This window comes from Dunckerocampus dactyliophorus, chromosome 14 (assembly GCF_027744805.1).
Source record: "Dunckerocampus dactyliophorus isolate RoL2022-P2 chromosome 14, RoL_Ddac_1.1, whole genome shotgun sequence".
Classification (NCBI taxonomy): Eukaryota; Metazoa; Chordata; class Actinopteri; order Syngnathiformes; family Syngnathidae; genus Dunckerocampus; species Dunckerocampus dactyliophorus.
Genome location: NC_072832.1, coordinates 23,756,968 through 23,778,179, shown reverse-complemented (window position 1 = coordinate 23,778,179; position 21,212 = coordinate 23,756,968). Strand labels below are relative to the sequence as shown.

At 42.5% G+C, this 21,212-nt stretch overlaps 1 protein-coding gene across 3 annotated transcripts in view; it reads left to right on the top strand.

Annotated features, from left to right (window-relative positions):
- cdhr1a (cadherin-related family member 1a) overlaps window positions 1-17,412 on the top strand; it is a 47,640-nt gene extending 30,228 nt beyond the window's left edge. Inside the window, exons 15-17 of one of the 3 annotated variants that reach the window (XM_054798306.1) lie at window positions 5,265-5,493; window positions 5,571-5,828; window positions 13,108-17,412. In XM_054798306.1, coding sequence (XP_054654281.1) covers window positions 5,265-5,493; window positions 5,571-5,828; window positions 13,108-13,665 — 1,045 coding nt within the window. In that variant the 3' untranslated portion in view covers window positions 13,666-17,412. The other 2 variants (XM_054798307.1, XM_054798308.1) reach the window with 2 other exon arrangements.
- Window positions 17,413-21,212: the final 3,800 nt, after the last annotated feature.

The following is a 21,212-nucleotide window of genomic DNA, read 5'->3' as shown; positions in this document are numbered from 1 at the left end:
TGTATCCGCGATCTCGTTCTTTCGGTCATGACCCAAAGCTCATGACCATAGGTGAGGGTGGGAACATAGATCGAACGGTAAATTGAGAGCTTTGCCTTCCAGCTCAGCTCTCTCTTCACCACGACGGTCCGGTACAGCGACCGCATTACTGCAGACGCTGCGCCGATCCGCCTATCGACCTCACGCTCCAACCTTCCCTCACTCGTGAACAAGACCCCGAGATACTTGAAATCCTCCACCTGGGGCAGGACCTCATTCCCAACCCGGAGGGAGCAATCCACCCTTTTCCGACTGAGAACCATGGCCTCGGATTTGGAGGTGCTGAGTCTCATCCCAGAAGCTTCACACTCAGATGCAAACCGTCCCAGTAAACGCTGCAGGTCACAGCCCGATGAGGCCATCAGGACCACATCGTCTGCAAATAGCAGAGATGAGATCCTAGTGCCCCCGAACTGGACTCCCTCGACACCTTGGCTGCGCCTAGAAATTCTGTCCATGAAAATTATGAACAGAATCGGTGACAAAGGGCAGCCTTGGCGGAGGCCAACGTTCACCGGAAACAGGCTTGACTTACTACTGGCAATGCGAACCAGGCTCCTGCTCCGGTTGTACAAGGACTGAATGGCACGTAGTAGCGCGCCACCAATCCCATACTCCCGGAGCACCCCCCACAGGACACCGCGAGGGACACGGTCGAATGCCTTTTCCAGGTCCACAAAGCACATGTAGACCGGTTGGGAAAACTCCCAAGTACCCTCCAGGACCCTTGCAAGGGTGTAGAGCTGGTCCAGTGTTCCGCGACCAGGACGAAAACCACATTGCACCTCCTGTAGCCGAGGTTCGATTAACGGTCGTACCCTTCTCTCCAGCACCCTGGAATGGACTTTCCCAGGGAGGCTGAGGAGTGTGATCCCCCTATAGTTGGAACACACCCTCCGGTCACCCTTCTTGAAAAGGGGGACCACCACCCTAGTCTGCCAATCCAGAGGTACTGTTCCCGACTTCCACGCAATGTTGAAGAGACGTGTCAGCCAAGACAGTCCCGCAACATCCAAAGCCTTGAGGAATTCAGGGCGAAACTCGTCCACCCCCGGAGCTTTGCCACCGGGGAGCATTTTGACTACCCCAGATACCTCAGCCACGGTGATGGAACTGTCCGCGTTCATATCCTCAGTCTCTGCTTCCTCTATGGAAGGTATGTCAGTGGGATTGAGAAGGGCCTCAAAGTATTCCTTCCACCGCCCAACTATATCCTCAGTCGAGGTCAGCAGGCTCCCGTCCCCACTGTAAACAGTGTGGACCGGGCACTGCTTCCCCTTTCTGAGGCGCCGGACGGTTTGCCAGAACCTCTTCGAGGCCGACCGAAAGTCGTGTTCCATGGCCTCACCGAACTCCTCCCACACCCGAGTTTTTGCCTCGACCACCGCCGAAGCCGCGTGCCGCTTGGCCTGCCGGTACCCGTCAGCTGCTTCAGGAGTCCCACAAGCCATCCATGCTCGATAGGACTCCTTCTTCAGCTTGACGGCAGCCCTGACCTCTGGTGTCCACCATCGGGTTCGGGGCTTTCCGCCACGACTGGTACCGACCACCTTGCGGCCGCAGCTCCGATCGGCTGCCTCAGCAATGGAGGCACGGAATAGAGCCCATTCGGACTCGATATCCTCGTCCTCCCCCGGGATGCAGGAGAAGCTCTGCCGGAGGTGAGAGCTGAAGACTCGACGAACAGGAGACTCTGCCAAACGTTTCCAGCACACCCTCACTACACGTTTGGGTCTCCCGGGTCTGTCCGGCATCCTCCCCTGCCATCTAATCCAACTCATCACCAGGTGGTGATCAGTTGACAGCTCAGCCCCTCTCTTTACCCGTGTGTCCAAAACATGCGGACGCAGGTCTGATGATACGACTACAAAGTCGATCATAGACCTGCGGCCTAGGGTGTCCTGGTGCCATGTGCACTTATGGACATCCTTATGCTGGAACATGGTGTTTGTGATGGACAAACTGTGGTTCGCACAGAAGTCCAACAACATCACACCGCACGGGTTCAGATCGGGGAGGCCGTTCCTCCCAATCACGCCCCTCCAGGTCACACTGTCATTGCCCACATGGGCGTTGAAGTCTCCCAGCAAAACGACAGAGTCACCAGTTGGGGTGCTCTCCAGCACCCTTCTGATGGACTTCAGGAAGGCTGGGTACTCTGAACTGCCGTTTGGCGCGTACACACAAACGACAGTCAGGACCCTTTCCCCAACCCGAAGGCGTAGGGAAATGACCCTCTCGTTTACCGGGGATGACTCCAACACAGAGGCACCGAGCCGGGGGGCTATTAATGAGCCCACACCAGCTCGCCGCCTCTCCCCTGCAGCAACTCCAGAGTAGAACAAGGTCCAGCCCCTCTCGAGGAGTTTGGATCCAGAACCCAAACTGTGGGTCGAGGTGAGTCCGACTATATCTAGTCGGAATGTCTCAACCTCTCTCACAAGTTCGGGCTCCTTCCCCGCCAGAGAAGTGACGTTCCATGTCCCAAGAACCAGATTTGGCCGCCGAAGACCAGGTCGCCTAGATGCCCGCCCTCGACCGCCACCTAAAACGCAATGCACTGGACCCTTATGCTTGCCCCCGCAGGTGGTGGGTCTACGGGGGGGAGATCCCGTGTGGCTTCTTCGGGCTGAGCCCGGCCAGGTCCCACGGGTGAAAGCCCGACCACCAGACGCTCGCCTGCGAGCCCCTCCCCCAGGCCTGGCTCCAGGGTGAGGCCCCGGTATCCCACTTCCGGGCGAGGTGCGGCCTCTCCTCGTGTGTTTATTCATAGGGGTCTTCTGAATCACTCTTGGTCTGGCCCGTCACCCAGGACCTGTTTGCCTTGGGAGACCCTACCAGGGGCATATAGCATATGTATTAGTAACAAAATGATGCCACATCATTTGATAGAAATGAAAATGATCACCCTATAGAGGGGGGAAATCAAAGACACCCCAAAAATGAAAGTGAAAACATGATGCAGCACACTGGTCCATTTTGCTAAAATGTCATTGTAGCAACTCAAAATGATTCTCAGTAGTTTGTGTGGCCCCCACGTGCTTGTACGCATGCCTGACAACGTCGGGGCATGCTCTTAATGAGACTACGGATGGTGTCCTGGGGGATCTCCTCCCAGATCTGGACCAGAGCATCACTGCGGTACCTGGATGCATGGAGGAGATTCCAGGAGACAGGTAGTTACTCCAGGAGAGCTGGACAGGGCCGTAGAAGGTCCTTCAACCCTCAGCAGGATCGGTATCTGCTCCTTTGTGCAAGGAGGAACAGGATGAGCACTGCCAGAGCCCTACAAAATGACCTCCAGCACGCCACTGGTGTGAATGTTTCTGACCAAACAATCAGAAACAGGCTCCATGAGGGTGGCCTGAGGGCCCGACGTCCTGTAGTGGGCCTTGTGGTCACTGCCCAGCACCGTAGAGCTCGATTGGCATTTGCCATAGACCACCAGAGTTGGCAACTACACCACTGGTGCCCTGTGCTCTTCACTGGTGAGAGCAAGTTCAACCTGAGCACATGCGACAGACGTGAAAGGGTCTGGAGATGCCGTGGAGAACATTATGCTGCCTGCAACATCATTCAGCATGACCGGTTTGGTGGTGGGTCAGTGATGGTCTGGGGAGGCATATCCCTGGAAGGACGCACAGACCTCTACAGGTTAGATAATGGCACCCTGACTGCTATTAGGTATCGGGATGAAATCCTTGGACCCATTGCCAGAACCTACGCTGGTGTAGTGGGACCTGGGTTCCTCCTGGTCCACGACAATGCCCAACCTCATGTGGCTAGTGTATGCAGGTAGTTCCTGGTGGATGAAGGAATTGATACCATTGACTGGCCCCCACGTTCACCTGACCTAAACCCAATAGAACACCTCTGGGACATTATGTTTAGGTCCCTCCGGCACCGCCAGGTTGCTCCTTAGACTGTCCAGGAGCTCATGGATGCCCTGGTCCGCGTCTGGGAGGAGATCCCCCAGGACACCATCCGTAGTCTCATTAGGAGCATGCCCCGACATTGTCAGGCATGCGTACAAGCACGTGGGGGCCACACAAACTACTGAGAATCATTTTGAGTTGCTACAATGACATTTTAGCAAAATGGACCAGCCAATTCGACTCTGTGCTACTAAAATGACATTATTTTTCTATCGTAATGTTTGGAGTTTATTTTCTTAAAATTGAAACTTTTTTCTCATTAGAGTAGAGTTTTTTTCTCTTAATATTTCAACGTTCTCCTTTTTACTTTCTTCTATGTTATGACTTTATTCCCATAATATTATAGGCTTTTCCCCATTCTAATTTTCCCCCAAAATATTTGTTATATATTATTTTGTTTCTCATAATAATATGCCTTTTTAAAAATAGCGTATTTTTCTTTAATATTTCAACTCTGTGCTACTAAAATTATGTTCTGTTATGTTATTTTTCATCATAATATTATGAGTTTATTCTCTTACAATTTCAACTTTTTTTCTTGTTAAAATACAACTTTTTTCTTGTAATATTTAAACTTTTTTCCGAAATAATGTTTGTACATTTTCTTTTCATGATATTAATACTTTATTCCCATAATATTCAAACTTTTTTTCCGTCATCATTTTCGAAAAATTACAACTTTATATTGTTTGGTTTGTTTCTCATAATATTATGACCCCCCCCCCCCCCAAAATAAAAAAAAACAACGGATTTTTTCTTTAATATTTAAAGGCTGTTCTACGAAAATGACATTATTTTCCTCCAAATTTTTTACTCTTAACATCTCTTAATATTTCAACTTTCTCCTATTTTAATTTCTTCTATATTATGACTTTATTCCCATAATATTATAGCCTATTTCCCATCCTAATTTTCCAAAAATTACAACTTTATTTTGTATGTTGGTAATAATATTATGACTTTTTTTAAATAAACTTTTTTTTATATTTAAAATCTGTGCTACTAAAATTATGTTTTTTTTAATGATAATATTAAAGCACAACTTTTACTATGTTAACATTTCTACTTTATTCTTGTAAAATTACTGCTGATTTTTTTAGTTTTCTTGCTAAATTATATTTAGAATGTGCGACAGGGCAATAAAAAAGCCGCAGGCTGCAAATGGCCCCCGAGTCACACTTTGGACATGCCTGCATTAATGTGTATCTTAACAAAATGTACATGTGTATGTTAAGCCATAATTAGCTAACCTCATTCTCCTAACAACAACGTAACGTCCTCATTTGGCAGGTTCTTGATCCAGCCGTCTACTGGCATCATCTACACGCAGCCGTGGGCCAGCCTGGACGCAGAGGTGAGGTCCAAGTATAACTTCTACGTCAAGGCAGAGGACTCTGAGGGCAAGTACAGCCTGGCCGAGATCTTTGTCACCGTGCTGGACCTGAACGACCACCCGCCCGCCTTCAATGATAACTTCCTGGAGAAGACCATGGTGATTGGAGCTCCAGTTAAAATAGAGGTAATTGTTGATTGGGTGATGTAAAGCCTGAAAAGCCACGCGAGGATGTAAGTTTGCTTCACCGTAATCCCCGACAGGCTGTAGACGACGACGCAGAGGTGCCCAACAACGTGATACAGTACGCCATCATGAAAGCTGAGCCTGACAACAACATCTTTGACATCGACTGCGACACGGGCGAGATCAACCTGAAGTCTTACATCAAGTCCATGGCCATCATTCAGAACATCACCAAGAAGAGGGACTGCACCTGGTCGCTTGTGGTGCAGGCCCGGGACCGAGGACAGCCGTCGTTCAGCACCACCGCCGTGGTCAAGATTGACATCACCGAAGCTGTGAGTACATCGCCATCCTTCTTTTTGTCTTTTTGTCAGTGAAGGAGTTTGAAAATTCTTGGAAAATGTCCAGAAATTCAGTTTCAAGTTGGAGACTTTATGCTGCTTGGTTTATATGTGAGGATGGTACATCGAAAAACATATGATACATTATTTATTACATTTAGTGAATGCATTCTGGACCACACGGTGGTCTACTGGTTAGCATGTTGGCCACACAGTCATAGTCAGGAGATCAGTAAGACCTGGGTTCGAATCTCTGTGTGGAGTTTGCATGTTCTTCCCGTGCGTGTGTGGGTTTTCCCCGGGTACTCCGGTTTCCTCCCACATTCCAAAAACATGCATGTTAGGTTAATTGGCAATGAATGTGAGTGTGAATGGTTGTTTGTCAACCAAAATGTGCCCTGCAATTGGCTGGTGACCAGTCCAGGGTGTACCCCGCCTGTCGCCCGAAGTCAGCTGGGATAGGCTCCAGCTGACTCCTCATTAGGGTTGCGACCCTAATGAGCATAGAAGCATAGAAGATGGATGAATGCATTCTTATTAAAGATGCTGCATATTGGGTTCTTACCAATATACCGATATTGTCCAGCACTTCATTACCGATACCGATATTGGCAGCAGCTCTTCCCTCAAACTAACACATGATGCTTTTTTAACAGTGATGCCACAAAGAAACACAGTCTTTTTTATATTATATAATATTATGTTATTACATTTTTCTATGTTCTTTTATTTTATTTTTTTATACATTTATTTACCTTTTGTCTCAACAGAATGGTCACAAAACGCAACAGTCTAACTAAAATAACATGTTCCCCTACTACCAACAATTAGGACAGGTTAGTCTTAAATTCACAAATAAGAATCCAATGAAATGATACTGGCAGTGATACACAATTGGAAAGCTGCACATTCGTATGTGGCACAAACATCCGTATAAGATCAAAGTGCAAAATATGACAGTCTGGACTAATGCAGCAAGGGGAATTATAAACTGGGCTCATTCCACACATGACGTTTAAATGCAAGGTTTTGCAAAGAACTAAATGCAAATGCATCCTCATTGCATTTGCTAGTTCAGGGGTGTCCAAACTTTTCCCAGCATACAGTAAAAGCAAAGGATACGGGGACCACTTTGATATTTTCAAACCAACTCAACAAGTTCTATTTCCTTAAAGGGTCCCTGACATGATAAATCAACTTTACTTAACTATGTTATATATTGTTTGTAATTATGTTCTACATTGTTTGTTTTTGTAAGGCGAACAGTAAATTTGTAAAAATGTAATTTATAGTTGATGGCGCCACCCATGACAAACTAGCTCGCAGCCCAGCTTCATTTCCGGAACTGACGTCATTGGGGTGACACCTCGCAGCTAAAGCAGTGTAAACAAAGGCTTCTTGAGGGAGATTGTCGACTTGGTTCAGTATATTTTTCATCAAAATAGTAGTCATGCCAAAATGCTGTGTTGCTGCTGGATGTTTACTATATTTGAGTGATACTGTAAGTTTATTTTCTTTTCCAAAAGAGGAATGCTTAAGGCAACAATGGACGAAGAAAGTGCAGAAAACAAGAGACAGATGGAAGCCCACCTCGAGTTCTGTTCTTTGCAGTGGTCATTTCACTGATGACTGCTTTGAAGGAACACCTTTTATAAGAAGCATTTGCCTTGAAAGTATGGTATAAACGCATTTGGAAAAAGGATGCTATTTCGGTACCCTGGAAAAAAACAAGACAAGAATGACCACTATGTCAAAGTAGTCATGTCTTGTTTACATAATGTCGGTCACACTTTACAATAAGGTACACAAACATACTGTACAGTAGTTACCGAGGAACTAATGCAGAACTAATGAAGAACTAATGAGGAACTAAAGAAGAACTAATGAGGAACTAATGTGTGGAGTAGTTACTGAGGAACTAATGAAGAACTAATGCGTAGTGGTTAGGGTTAGGTAGGTTCGTTATTGTAAAGTGTTACCTAATGTCTTCTAAACACTAACGCTGAAGCATTGTACATCTTATATAAACATATTTTCACAGCAGTTTGTTTACTGTGCAGCGCCGGCAAACATTCATCCTCGACATGTGGCCACAATTACAATGAAACAGGCTATAAAGACCCCTTTACGTTCATTAAGAAGCTGATTTAAAACCATAATTGAAGGATTAACAACTCCAGAGTGATTTACACTCACCATTCTGTGTTTTGAAGGCGACCAATCTTCATCTCCATGTCTTAAGGATTACGTCCATGTTCTGCAAGTTCTCTATTTCATCTCCAAATGTTTCTTCCTCCTCAAAAACCACTGACACATCTTGGTTTGGATTAATTTTCGAACATGCATATGTCCGAAAAGGAGTAGGAAGAAGCAGAGCTTATTTAATCCTACCCCCTTTTCGTAGCACATCAATTGCTAATACATACATGTGTTTACATCCAAACGCGCTCATCTTCACTATAATCCTGTAAACATTCTAGTACACCGCCATGTTTGTTTACCTGAGCAATATTACTCCGATGACATCACTTGTGGAAATGAGGCTGAGCTGCGAGCGAGTTCAACTGTGAACTATAAATGTAATTTTTGCAAATTTACCGTTTGCTTTAAAAAATCGAACAATGTAGAACATAAAACATTTGCATCATAAAGATGCCTCCTCGAAAAAATCTGACCTCACAATCGCTCTGTGTTACTTTCTGTCTGGTCACATGACTGCGCCATGCGTTCCACAGTGTTTACATGTGTGGATGAAGACGTTGCAGGGGTGCAGTCATCTTCATCATAATGCTGAGTGATTTTCCCAAATTTATGTTATGTTTTGTTGATAATGTTCCGGAAATTATTGTGAAATTATTATTTTTTCCTCATAGTGTTACGACGTTATGCTCGTAAAATGCTTTGTCATAATGTTACAATTTTTTACATCAATATTTTGACTTCCATATATTACATATTTCTACTTTAATCTCCTAAAATTGCTGCTTTTTAAAAAATTTTCCCGTTTGTTTTCGGTTTTGTATTTCATTTTTTTGTCCTTTTTTGCATTTTTTCTGTTGTTTTTCTTTGTAAAATTTTCCAACTATTCTATTCAACTTTCTTCCTGCAAATTTTCTTGTCATAATTCTGACTTTATTCACATCATATTTTGACTTTATTCTCGTAACATTACAACTTTTTCCGCAACCTGATTTTCAAAAAATGACAACCTTGTTTGTTGTTCTGTGTGTTTATCATAACATCACAACTTTAAAAAATGATGTATTTTTTTCTTGAATATTTCAACTTTATCCTACTAAAATGACATTATTTTGCCACATAATATTTCAGTGTTATATATATGACTTTTCTTGCTAGTTTGCAACTGTTTTATCATAATATTTAGTTTATATTTGTTGTTGGTGTTTTTAGTTTTCTTGTTTAATCGTATTTTTTAAATGTGTGGTAAAAATGGCCTCCAGGCCGTACTTTGGACACCCCTCGAGTTCTCTGCAAAACCTTGCGTTAATACTGATTGTATGTGTTTGCATGTTACCACTATGTTACCGTTATTTTATCCAGAATTTGGATAATAAAGATGAAAAATGCAGTTTTGCTCGCCACAGCAGGAGCCGCTGATTGCTTCCGCCTGGGGGGATTTCATCGTTGCCGCGAAGGAGCGGAGGGAGACTTTGATGTCGGCTGACTGATGTCATGCGATGTTATCCACTGGGGTTACAGTGTCATTGGATTAATAGCGGCTTCGAAACGAGACCGCTGTATCAAACTGTTAGGAATGGAATATTCTCCGCTCTATTTTGAAAAAGTGCAGCAACATGGTTACGCTTATCTAACACAGAGACGGAACACACTCACAAGACCTTTCACGCGGAACAACAGGCGACCCTAGTTTGGCTCGAGCCAGTTTAAACTAATATGACAGCAAGTTTACACCCTTTACACCACCTCTGAGTTAAATAAGTGAATTACGTATGATTAATTTAAGTTATTTACTTATTTTGCTGTTGTTTTTCAGTTTCTTGTCATAATTGTATATATTATTCCTGTATATCCATCCATCCGTTTTCTATGCCACTTATCCTCATAAGGGTCGCGGGGGTATGCAGGGCAGGCAGACATAGACAAACGTTTAGAGTCGCCAATTAACCTAACATGCATGTTTTTTTTGGACTGTGGGAGGAAACCGGAGTACCCGGAGAAAACCCACGCATGTATGGGGAGAACATGCAAACTCCACAAAGAGATTCAAACCCAGGTCTTCCTGATCGCCTGACTGTGTGGCCAACATGCTAACCACTCGGCCACAGTGCGGCCTAATCCTATGATATTTTGACTTTATTCTTGATTTTCAAGAAATGACAACCTTATTTGTTGTTTGGTCTATTTCTGATAATATTACAAAATTTTTTTTTTCTTTAATATTTAAACTTTATGCTACTAAAATGAATTTTTTTTCCCATGTAATATTCCGTGTAATATTATTCTCGTAAAGTTATGACTTTTTCCCGTTAGATTACTTTTTAGTCATAAGGAAGAGGGGTGATTTACAATATAGCCATGCTAATATACAACAACAGAAAAAACTGAGGACAAAATCATATAAAATAAGTGAAAATAGTATTTTAAACAACAAAAAAAGAAAATAACTAAATGAATAAAACCATTAAAACAAACGATTAATTGTTAAGAACTACTGTAAGAATGAAAACTTTATTCGCAATGTACACATGGCTCCGTTTACGATCGGTCACCCTTTCAACAGACAAACGTTTCAAACATTACCTCAAATGACTGAAGCGTCATAACAATCGGACGCCCTGTTGTTCCAGGTGAAAGGTCCTGTGAGTGTCTTACGTCTCTGTGTTAGGTAAGCGCAAACATGTTGCTGTACTTATTCAAAACAGAGAGGAAAATATTCCATTCCTAACAAAATGGTTGAATACGGATACATGTGTTGTTGCGCCCCTAATAATAAGCATAAAATAAATACAGCCAGGCTCAGCGAGAGACAGGTGTGGCACATTCAATATCTAACTGGCAGTAGACTACTAACGTCGGGTTTTAAATAACCCATTGCAACCCACCAGCTGAGAATCACTGATTAAGAGTGCATGAGTGCATAGCTGTTACTTTGACCCCCCACCAGAAGTCAGTCTTTCCTTCCTTAGCTCACATTTAAAGCCTTAAAGGAAAGTGCACTTTTTTTGGACATTCACAATCCTTATGTGAGCCATGAGCATACATGTCTTTCTCTTTTCTGTGCGTTCTAAAGATATAAAAACACTGAAAAAGAGCCAGCTAAGGATGCACCTATTCCGCCTGTCAATGTCGATCACAAAAGCCGATCACCTGTGGCTTGTACAGCCTGCAGCCTGCAGCAACCCTTATGTGCAGTGTAGTGTCTTGCACTGACGTCGTGTGTAGCTCTATAGCTCCGCAGAGGTAGCTTTAATTTAATACAGAATTTCAAAAACAAACACTTGACGGAGTATGGTGAGTTTTTGAGGTTCACGGTGTGATCATCAGTCAAATGGCAGCTAATGCAGCCAAAAAACTGGACAACACTCCACCGTATATGTGCATATGTGCGTGACAGTCAGAAGACTCAGCCATCATGAAAAATAATTGAGTTCATCGGACGAGATGACAAACCTTTGTCACTCTGTCAGCGGTGGAAGACACCGGGTTCGCTGTCTGCTCTCTCACTTGAAGCCCACCTATGTGCTACCTGGAAGTCCTGCTCGAGCTCCATCAGACAGACTTAAAGAAGTTGTCTCATCCTCTGTAAGTTTCACCACTGATATAGTATGTTCTCTAATTAATATTTATGCTTGTTCTGACTTTTCCTCTTAATACGGCACCGCTGGCCAATAGCACTCATCATAAATACATTGAAACATTTCTAATTAATCCATGCGATCTGTATCAGCCCATTTAGCGCTTGGATGATCAGTATCAGAATCGGCAGGACAAAACCCTGATCGGAGCATCCCTACTATAAAGCATTCTGAAAAAACCTGCAAAAAGCGCCAACAACGCTCCATTTACATCATGTGACCAGCATATTAACCAAGCTAATGCAACATTGTTATTATTATTAACATTGTTACACCGAAGAACTATGTCACTGGTGTCGTGACACCTCGCCACACCACACCGGCTAACTACTAGCCGACTAGCCACTAGCTTCACCACACAAAATGCCTTCACAATGCCTCAGGCCACTAGCGAAAGGTAATGCTGTTTTTGAGTTTGGAAAAGTTAATGCTAGCTGCAGCGTTCCTTTCGATGTGTCAAATCAATGCACCCAGGAAGGAAGTTTCAGTAATGCTTAAAATGGCCAACATACGGCAAAATACTGCAAGTATGACATGTTACCATGATTGTACCTGTTACTACATGCTCACAGCATGGATAGAAAACCATAAAACCTTGCTGGAGGTTTTTGGGGGTGTTTTAATAGCGGGCTTTCTAGGCGGAATGAGCTGTGTCCCATTACGTGCATTAATTAGCTGCCTCTTTTACCTGTTTTTATATCTTTAGAACACACAGAATAGAGAAAGACATACTTTATGTTTTCATGTCTCACTTAAGGATTGTGGATGATGGGCAAAAAAAGTGCAGTTCTCCTTTAAATTCAACTTGGAATGCTTGGAATGCTGCAAATTCCCCACCCATAATTACCATCCTCCACCACAGCAGTTTGTACGCGGCGGTGTCTTACAGGCTCTCTTGTCTCACCTTGTCCTGTTTTCAGGTCAAGTCCAGATTTGTCTCGTACTTCCTGGGCCTCAGGAAACGGCCGAGGGCCGTGTTTGGGATTTTTATGACGGCCGCCACCTTCACCATTTCACTGACAGTCCTCATTTCCACACTGATTTACTGGAACTCTGTGAAAAAGTCTCGTGTCACACCTCAGGGCAAGATCAGAAAGATTATCAGGAGGCCGTAAGCGAAGCTTCTTGCCTTGAGATCATCAGCGCCTCCTTGCCTGATTGGAACGTTTGTTTCTTCTCATGCGGCTGCGTCTGTAAAGGAGCACAACATGACTCAAAATGTCTCCTCTGGACAACCTCTCTGATCTTGTCTTGAAAAAATAAAGTGTTGAAATTGCAGCTACAATAACAATGCAGTATTTTATTCTTCATAGCTCAATTTTTTTTTTAGATTTTTGCCGCCAAACGGGGGAACAGCAGCTTTAAAAGTTAAGAAATGTGTGACAGACTGTGACTTCAGTCCCATGGATGTCAATTCTCCTTGTGCTCTTTTACAGACCCAACTCAAGGGGGGGCCGTTGGGATCTTTTTTAGTGCATGATAGAAACAAGCCCTTGCAAATCGTAGGCATGCTGGCAGGCGGCATTAGTTTCATGGTCATAGTCACGGTCGTCATCTCCACCGTCACCTTTGTACGCAACAAAAAGTCCAACCGGGTCCTGCCCAACCGCCGCGTGAGGAGGAGACCCCGCAACCAGAACCCCTGGACCTTCAAGAACCCCTTCAGGACACCGAGGAACCCCGAGGAGAAGTTCCAGGTGCAGGAGGAGGAAGAGCAGGAAGCCGGGGAAACGGCGGAGAACGTCAACCACAACAACAACGTCACCAACGTTGTCAGGCACTGGCCTCCGCCACCCTGCGCCCCCATGCTCCCGCCCCCGCCACCACCTTACATGCCGGGGGAGAGGAGGTGGGCGGTGCCCACGGTCTCAGCCGCTGTGGCGGCCCGGCCGAAGAAGAAGTCGATGGTGTCGGGTCAGGACATGATCAACAAGGCGCTGGTGTCAGAACTCAAAATGAAACTGGAGCAGAAGAGGATGCGCAATCATTTATAGTGAGTGTGTGTGTGTGTGTGTGTGTGTGTGTGTGTGTGTGTGTGTGTGTGTGAGTGTACGTGTGCATGTGGGTGAGTGTGCATGTGGACAGTGCTTTGCAAAAGTCTTGGGCCACCACAAGCGTTGTTGTTTTGAAATTTGACAAAATTTCATTGATCTACTGCGGAGGACGCTATCATTTCTTCAAGAGGTATTTTTCCATTACAAGTAATCCCTCGTTTATGGGGGGTTCATTGGTTCCAGACCTGACGATAAGTGAAGTCCTTATTTATAAATTGAATATTTTCGTATTTAGAGCATAGAAAACCTGTTTCCGACCTTTTTTTAACATTATTAGAGCCCTCTAGACATGAAATAACACTCCATAGTCACATTTACGCTCCTATTACTCAATATAGTAGACATAATAAGAGAAAATAAGACATAAAACATTGAAAACTTGTTTACGACCTTCTAAATAGTGTTTTTAACATTGTTAGAGCCATATAGACATGGAATAAGACCTTTATAGACACATTTGCACTCCTATTACCCAATATACAGTAGTAGACATAATAAGAGAAAATAGGGCATAAGACATGATGTAGACTGGCATGTTAGCGTTGGGAGAGTTACTTATTCCTATTTTTTACTTGGGTTTCTGTGCAGTACTTCCTGCTGCTCATCAGTGTATCATTACTGACATCCTTCGACAACTACGAATGCGTCTTCTGAATACCTTATATTTGTACTGTACTTTAGTTCGTGAAGCCATTTTTGTGTTTGAAAATGCTTCATTTAGGCAAAGAAATGCATAAAATTTGCTTAAATGTGCATTTCCCCCCCCCCCCAATAATAGGCTGTATTCAACCACAAAACTGAACACAGATTTATTCATTCATAATTTTTTTGTTGAAATGATTTGCTCCAATTGTGTGAGTGTCCATGGTGTGATGCATGAAGACATGAAATAATACAATACATGAAAACAAGAAGTGGAAAAGCAGTGAACGCTTATCTCAGCGTCAGACATAATGAAAATAATACTTGCAACATGTCAGTTTGCGTTCTTACACCCAATCAGTGTGCATGAATACATTCTTGTATTTGTCCTTCATTGTTTCGCTGCACTGTTTGAGCTCCATAGGCAATTTTCAGCTGGATTTTACGTACTATTTTGGGGCTGCTAGAGCTAGCTAGCTAGCTAGCAAGCCTCACTTCCAAGCCCACCGTTGAGCATTACTGGACATTCTTCCAGAAGGCTACATTTCACATATTTGAGGCAAAAAGGTGGCCTTTCAGGTGTTTTTTGGTTGTTTCCTGAACTTTTTCCCTGTTATGATGGACTATCTCAGTAATAGTAGAAACGTTTACGTTCGTTTATCCCGAGAAGAGATGAGTTGAACAGACTTTTCTATATTTTCAAGATGTCACAAAGCTTAGAGATGGGGCTTCAGGCCATCCACTGTCAGAGTCGGAGGAAGAAGCCTCAACTAGGAAGTAACTGCTCTATATCCTATTCTCGGGATCGCTCCCCTACGTGTATCAGTGGTGTGGCTATGTGTCTGCTTCTAACTGGTTCCGGCTCGTGTCAGTCTCGGGTGTGTGTGTGTGTGTCTTCTAAGTGAAGATAAGGTTGTCAAGCAACCTGTCTGTCTGTCCGAAATACATATTTAAATGATTTCCACATGCAAGAACGGCGCATCTGAGCGGTATTTTTGCTCTGATTTTACATGACTTCTGGTTACGAATACACTTGTTTGCGCTTCATCAGCAATTGCTGAGGTCTGCTTCCCGTTTTTCCTCAAAGGTTGCTTCCGATGTTCCCGAGTGGACCATAAACTAATGGAGAGGGGGCGGCAAAGAAGGGAAACCTACGGGAGTTTCCCGGGGGAAACGAGAGGGTATCCTCTCTAGGAGGGGTGCACAATAATTATTGGACCGATACTTATCTGGCCGATATGAGGGAATTATGACGTCATCCCGATAAATCCAATAAGATTAAAAGTAGCTCTGATAACCGATAATTTAAAAAACGCTCTAATGAGTCGATATTACCCGTACTATTCTGGTGAGCAAATCAAGCGCTTCTTTTTTCTCCTGTCAGTCTGCCTGTAACTTCCCTTGAACTCACTTGTAAACATTAACTTGGAAAAAAATGGATGGAAAAAAACACACAAAAAAACCTTATCAGCCACCTGAAGCATCGCTATGACAACTGCAGCATTTGAAGAGTGCAAAAGGTTTGCCAGAGACCTCCGTGGCGTAACACTGGCTGCTCGGAGCGGGTGCTTGAATACAGTGCACCTTGCTGGGCCACGCCAGGTGGCTTCTCCTGCTCTATACTCTGGTTCTCCTGACCTCCGTAGCGGCACACCGGCTGCTCGGAGCATGTGTCCGAATACAGTGCACCTTGCTGGGCCACGCCAGGTGGCTCCTCCGCTCTATACTCTGGTTCTCCTGATAGTAGTGATGTAGTAGTAATGTCATGATATTTGATTAGGACAAATCAACAGGTACACTTGGTCTAATCCTAATTTGTTTGAGTTCTTCTTATCTCCAGGTGTGCACAAACTACAGTTAAATCTAAATTTAAAAGGTAGACATATCGGTACCATATTGGTCTTGAGAAGCACAAAGTTATCACTATCGGTTTGAAAAAAAGATATCATGCATCTCTACTCTGTAGTTCTTCACGGTAAGACAACAAATCTAATGTTGGCCTAAGGTTTTTGCAGAGTCAAGTGTGTGTGGCCATTTTCATCCTGATTCCAGCCTCTAACTTTTGTTGAAGTCCAATGTTTCTTGTCGAGGTTCCGCAAAATCTCCTTACAGCAGATTTCACGCCACTCGGACCGGCTAAAGAGATCAGCCTGAGCTGGTCCCAAAAGGAAGGAAAGCAGAATGATCCGGTTAAGACGAGGTTTAATCCCTGCTCACAGGTGGACACTTCTCCAAACAAGTCAACATGTTTCTTCATTTAAAGAAATATATTCACGCCTCTCATTTTTTTTTGTCAATAAAGTTGTCTTTAAAAGTCTGATTTATTATCAGGTCTTCTTTTAAAAAAACAAATCATTTAAACATGCTTTATTTTAGTGCTAAATTCAGAGGCTTACGGTTCAAAGCTTGGACTGGAATTACAGACTGCAGCCTTAAATAGAACACTTGGATAATTAGCTTGTTAACGAGCTCCAGCGCCCCCTACTGAAAATGTAGAAGAACCTACTTGACCACTGAAGTTAAAAGTTGCAATGCACAGACTGGGACGGTGCACGGTGGTCTAGTGGTTAGCACGTTGGCCACACAGTCACAGTCTGGAGATCGGGGTGGAGTTTTCCTACGTTCAAAAACATGCAAGTTAGGTTAATTGGTGGCTCTAAATTGTCCATAGGTATGAATGTGAGTGTGAATGATGTTTGTCTGTATGTGCCCTGTGATTGGCTGGTGACCAGTCCAGGGTGTACCCCGCCTGTCGCCCAAAGTCAGCTGGGATAGGCTCCAGCATACCCGCGACCCTAATTAGGAGAAGCGGTATAGAAAATGGATGGATGTTCTTGGGATGAAAAATTTGACAAACATTCCAAATATACTTATTTAAAAAATTTGTTATGTATTTTAAGAATACAACTAATACATATTCGCATATAAATCCCAATAATAATACATATTTACAATTTATTATCATTTAAATTCCGTTAAATATACATACAATTAAATCAGCTGAGCACAAAAATAATAATAATTAAATATATCAATATAATGAGTCAGTTATGTCAATTTGTAAATTATAAAAAAGTTGTTTTAATGAATTACATCTATATAGTATATATAATTAATAAGCTGAGTATGATGCACTAGTTGATAAATTATACAATAACAATAATAATATATAATCAGCATCATTTCAATGTGCCAATTTCTATACAAATATATAAAATATACAAAATAATATTCATTAAATATAAACATATTATCAGCTGCATCAATTTATATATATATGTATAAATATGTTTTTTTTAAAATGAATTACATATGCAAATATAATCAGCTGAGGATGATGCATCGATGTATAAAGTATACGAAAATAACAATAATAACACAAATAATCAGCTGAGTGTGATGTGTCAAATCTAAGTTATACAAAAGTAGTAACAATTAAATCTATAAATAGAATTATCACTTAAATAATGAAAAGGTAATTTCAATTCATTACACATATAAATATAATATAATGAATCAGCTGAGTATGATGCACCAATTTATAAATGATACAAAAACAATCCTTATAATAGTAACATACACTGAATCGGCTCAGTCAATTTGCAAATGATACAAAAATAATAAATGGAAATGTGAATCAAATCTACAGGAATCTCAGTGTAATGCATCGATTTCACAAGTAGAATCAGGTTGAACAGGTACAACTAGATCTATAATGTAATCCTTACACAGGAATGTTTGGTGCCGGATTTTTGTGTTTTTTTAAAACCTGAGCAGATGTTGTGCAAAGATGTCACATTTTGACTGGCCAACGCAATCCCCTTTTGCTCCCTATCCGCGTGAGCAGTACACCAATTATGAAGTTACACACAAAGCGCCCTCCGAGCATTCGGAGCCAAACATGTAGCGTATTTCCAAATTACATAAAACACGAAATGTGCAGATTACCCTCGCTAATCCAAGGGCCAACTTGTTCATCTTTCTACAATATTGCAGCGTTGGCGACACACCAATCCGCCCCCGTCTATGTTTGGGCATGACAAGATGGTGATCATCAACTTTTTATGCTGCTTCTTCACCAAAGAGGCCATCAAAAGCATTATAAAAAATACAATTTTATAAGAGAATAGCGATAGACATTTAGGTAGCTGTTAGAATAGAAATGCAAATGTAAAAATAATAAAAATAATAAAAATAATAATAATAATAATGATACTGTAATACGTGGAGCAGCCCAAATGACCGTGCATTATGCCATGTAAGAGGCAGCCAGGATTACTGTTGCACAGAGGATTACACAGTGGGAAGTTGCAAAAAGCACTGATGCGACGCACACACACACGCTCGCACACACACACACACACACACACACACATACTATGCATGCCTGGACACAACATTAGGCACACCTTCATGAGATCCATCAAAAAAGATAATAATAACACTCAGTTTTTCATCTCTCATCAAAACTAAGCCTTATGCTCCAGACTGGCTTTTTTTTTAACCCCTAACTTAAATTTTAGAAGCGCAAGGAGAAAATTTAAAGGCGCACACTGAAATCAACTTGCAAAGTAAGTATTCACATTTCCTTTAGAGATGCACGATTTTTTTTTCCCAAACTGAGAACTTTTTAAAATGTAGATTTAACTGTAGTTTGTGCACACCAGGAGGTAAGAAGGACTGGAACAAATTAGGATTTGACCAAATGTACCTGTTGATTTGTCCTAATCAAATATCATGACATTACTACCACATCGCTACTATCAGGAGAACCAGAGTATAGAGCGGAGGAGCCACCTGGCGTAGCCCAGCTAGGTGCACTGTATTCGGGCACACGCTCAGAGCAGCCGCTGTGACGCCACGGAGGTCTCTGGCCAGTGGCGGAGCTACGTGGCCACTCTCCGGCCACCCCACTGGCCGTCTAGACATTTCATTTTCTCACATTTTAAACGCTCTCAAAGTTCAAATGTCGTTTGAACTTGAATGGTCAAAATACTATGTTGGACACAAGAAACGATGAAGTGACTCACATGTATTCACTCCTCTGACCGTGCCTTTTTGTCCTGACACAGTTCGGCTGTAGTGTTTTTTGTATCCTTGTTAAAAACATATTGCTCCTGCCGTTGTCCTCCTCCTTCTCCTCCTTCTCCTTTAACCGAAGATTACATAAACACCCTCTACTAGTAGCAGTAGTAAATACAATAACAGACACGTACAACAGATCAATCTAAGATGCCACAAGGACGCAGAAGACAATGTACGCTCATACGCTGTTCAAAAATGAAGCAAAACAGCGAATCCTCGGAAGGTAAACCGCAATGTAGAGAGGGAAGACTGTAATCAACTTTCAAATTTTTTAATTATTCTAATAATAAAATTTAAATACATTTCTCGTCTTGAAGTACAGCATCATTGCTTCTTTGACGACCTCCCCGTCTCAAAAGGCCTTCTTTGTCTCAATCAAGAGTTGCGTAGTCAGCATGTTAGCTTGTTTGCCGCTTTGTTGTTGCCGCAGTCGCCCCGCAAATGAGACACACTCAGGCTCCTTTCACAGTGGTTAAAAAAAACACACACACAAAAAAACTCACATTCATTGTGAAAATGACATGTTTTCTATCTTTGGGGGGGATCGGTCATCTCATTTTTGCTGCGCCATGTTTGAATGATCTCCACAAATGCTATGTTTTGGTCATGCGCACAATACTGACCTTTGAACTATACTAGGTTCATTTATATTACACATGTTTTGAAGTGTTTTTTTAATATACAGTGTTCTCTCGCTCCATCGCGGATCACCTTTCGCCCACTCGCTGTTTTGCGGATTTGTTTTGGTGCAATTTTTGTGCTTTTTTAATTTTAAACAGCGTATGAACACTTACAGGCTGAGCCTGGCTCTTTAAGAAGAACTGCATTGTGGAAAGTTGAGTGTTGTAGTTCTGTTGAGGTTGAGGTTGCTGTGTCTCTCTCTCTTCCCTCTCTTCTGTCTGCACCGCCCTTTGTCTTCGGTGTCCTGATTGGCTGTAGACCACTGTCAATCAATCTCTTTCGTGCTGTGCGAGCTGCTTGCCAATAAACATTAGACGAAGAAGAAGACGCTAACAGGCTGTAAATGAATCTTTGGTTCAAGGAGGACATTTTTTTGTTAAATATAACATAATTAACAGAATAAAATAACAATTTAAACATCTTTCTTTTACAAATCTGTCCTGCTTAAACAGTATAAACTGAGTCATAGTGTTGTGCTAAACAAACAAAATAAAGTTGTAATTTTTTGAAAATTTGTTTGTGGAAAACGTTAAAATGTTCCAAAAATAAAGTCAAAATGTTATGGAAACAAAAATCGAACAAGTACGAGGAGAAAATCAGCAGTTCAGCAGAATTGATGAATCAAAGAAAAATTCCCCCAAAAAGTGCAGTTTTCCTTTAAGATTGCAGGCAAAAAACTCCATCAATCCTTGACCCTTAAATCATTGAAAAGAAAAGTGCACTTCTTTGGAATTTGCCCATCATCCACAATCTTTATGTGAAACACACATGTCGATCCCTTTTCTGTGCGTTCCAAAGAGAGAAAAACAGCTAGCATGAGCGAGCTAACAATGCACGTCGCCCTCTAACAAACCTCCAGCAAGGTTTTATGGTTTCATGTCCGTGCTGTGAGCATGTAGTAACAGGCACATTCATGATAACATTTAACACTTACAGAATTTTGCCGTATTTTGATCGTTGTAATCATTATTGGAACTTCTTTCAAACAGCAACAAAGAAAGGAACTAACGTTACTTCCGTCAACAACAGCAGCACAGAAAGCACCTGTCAGTTTGCAACTACTAATCACGGCAGACTTT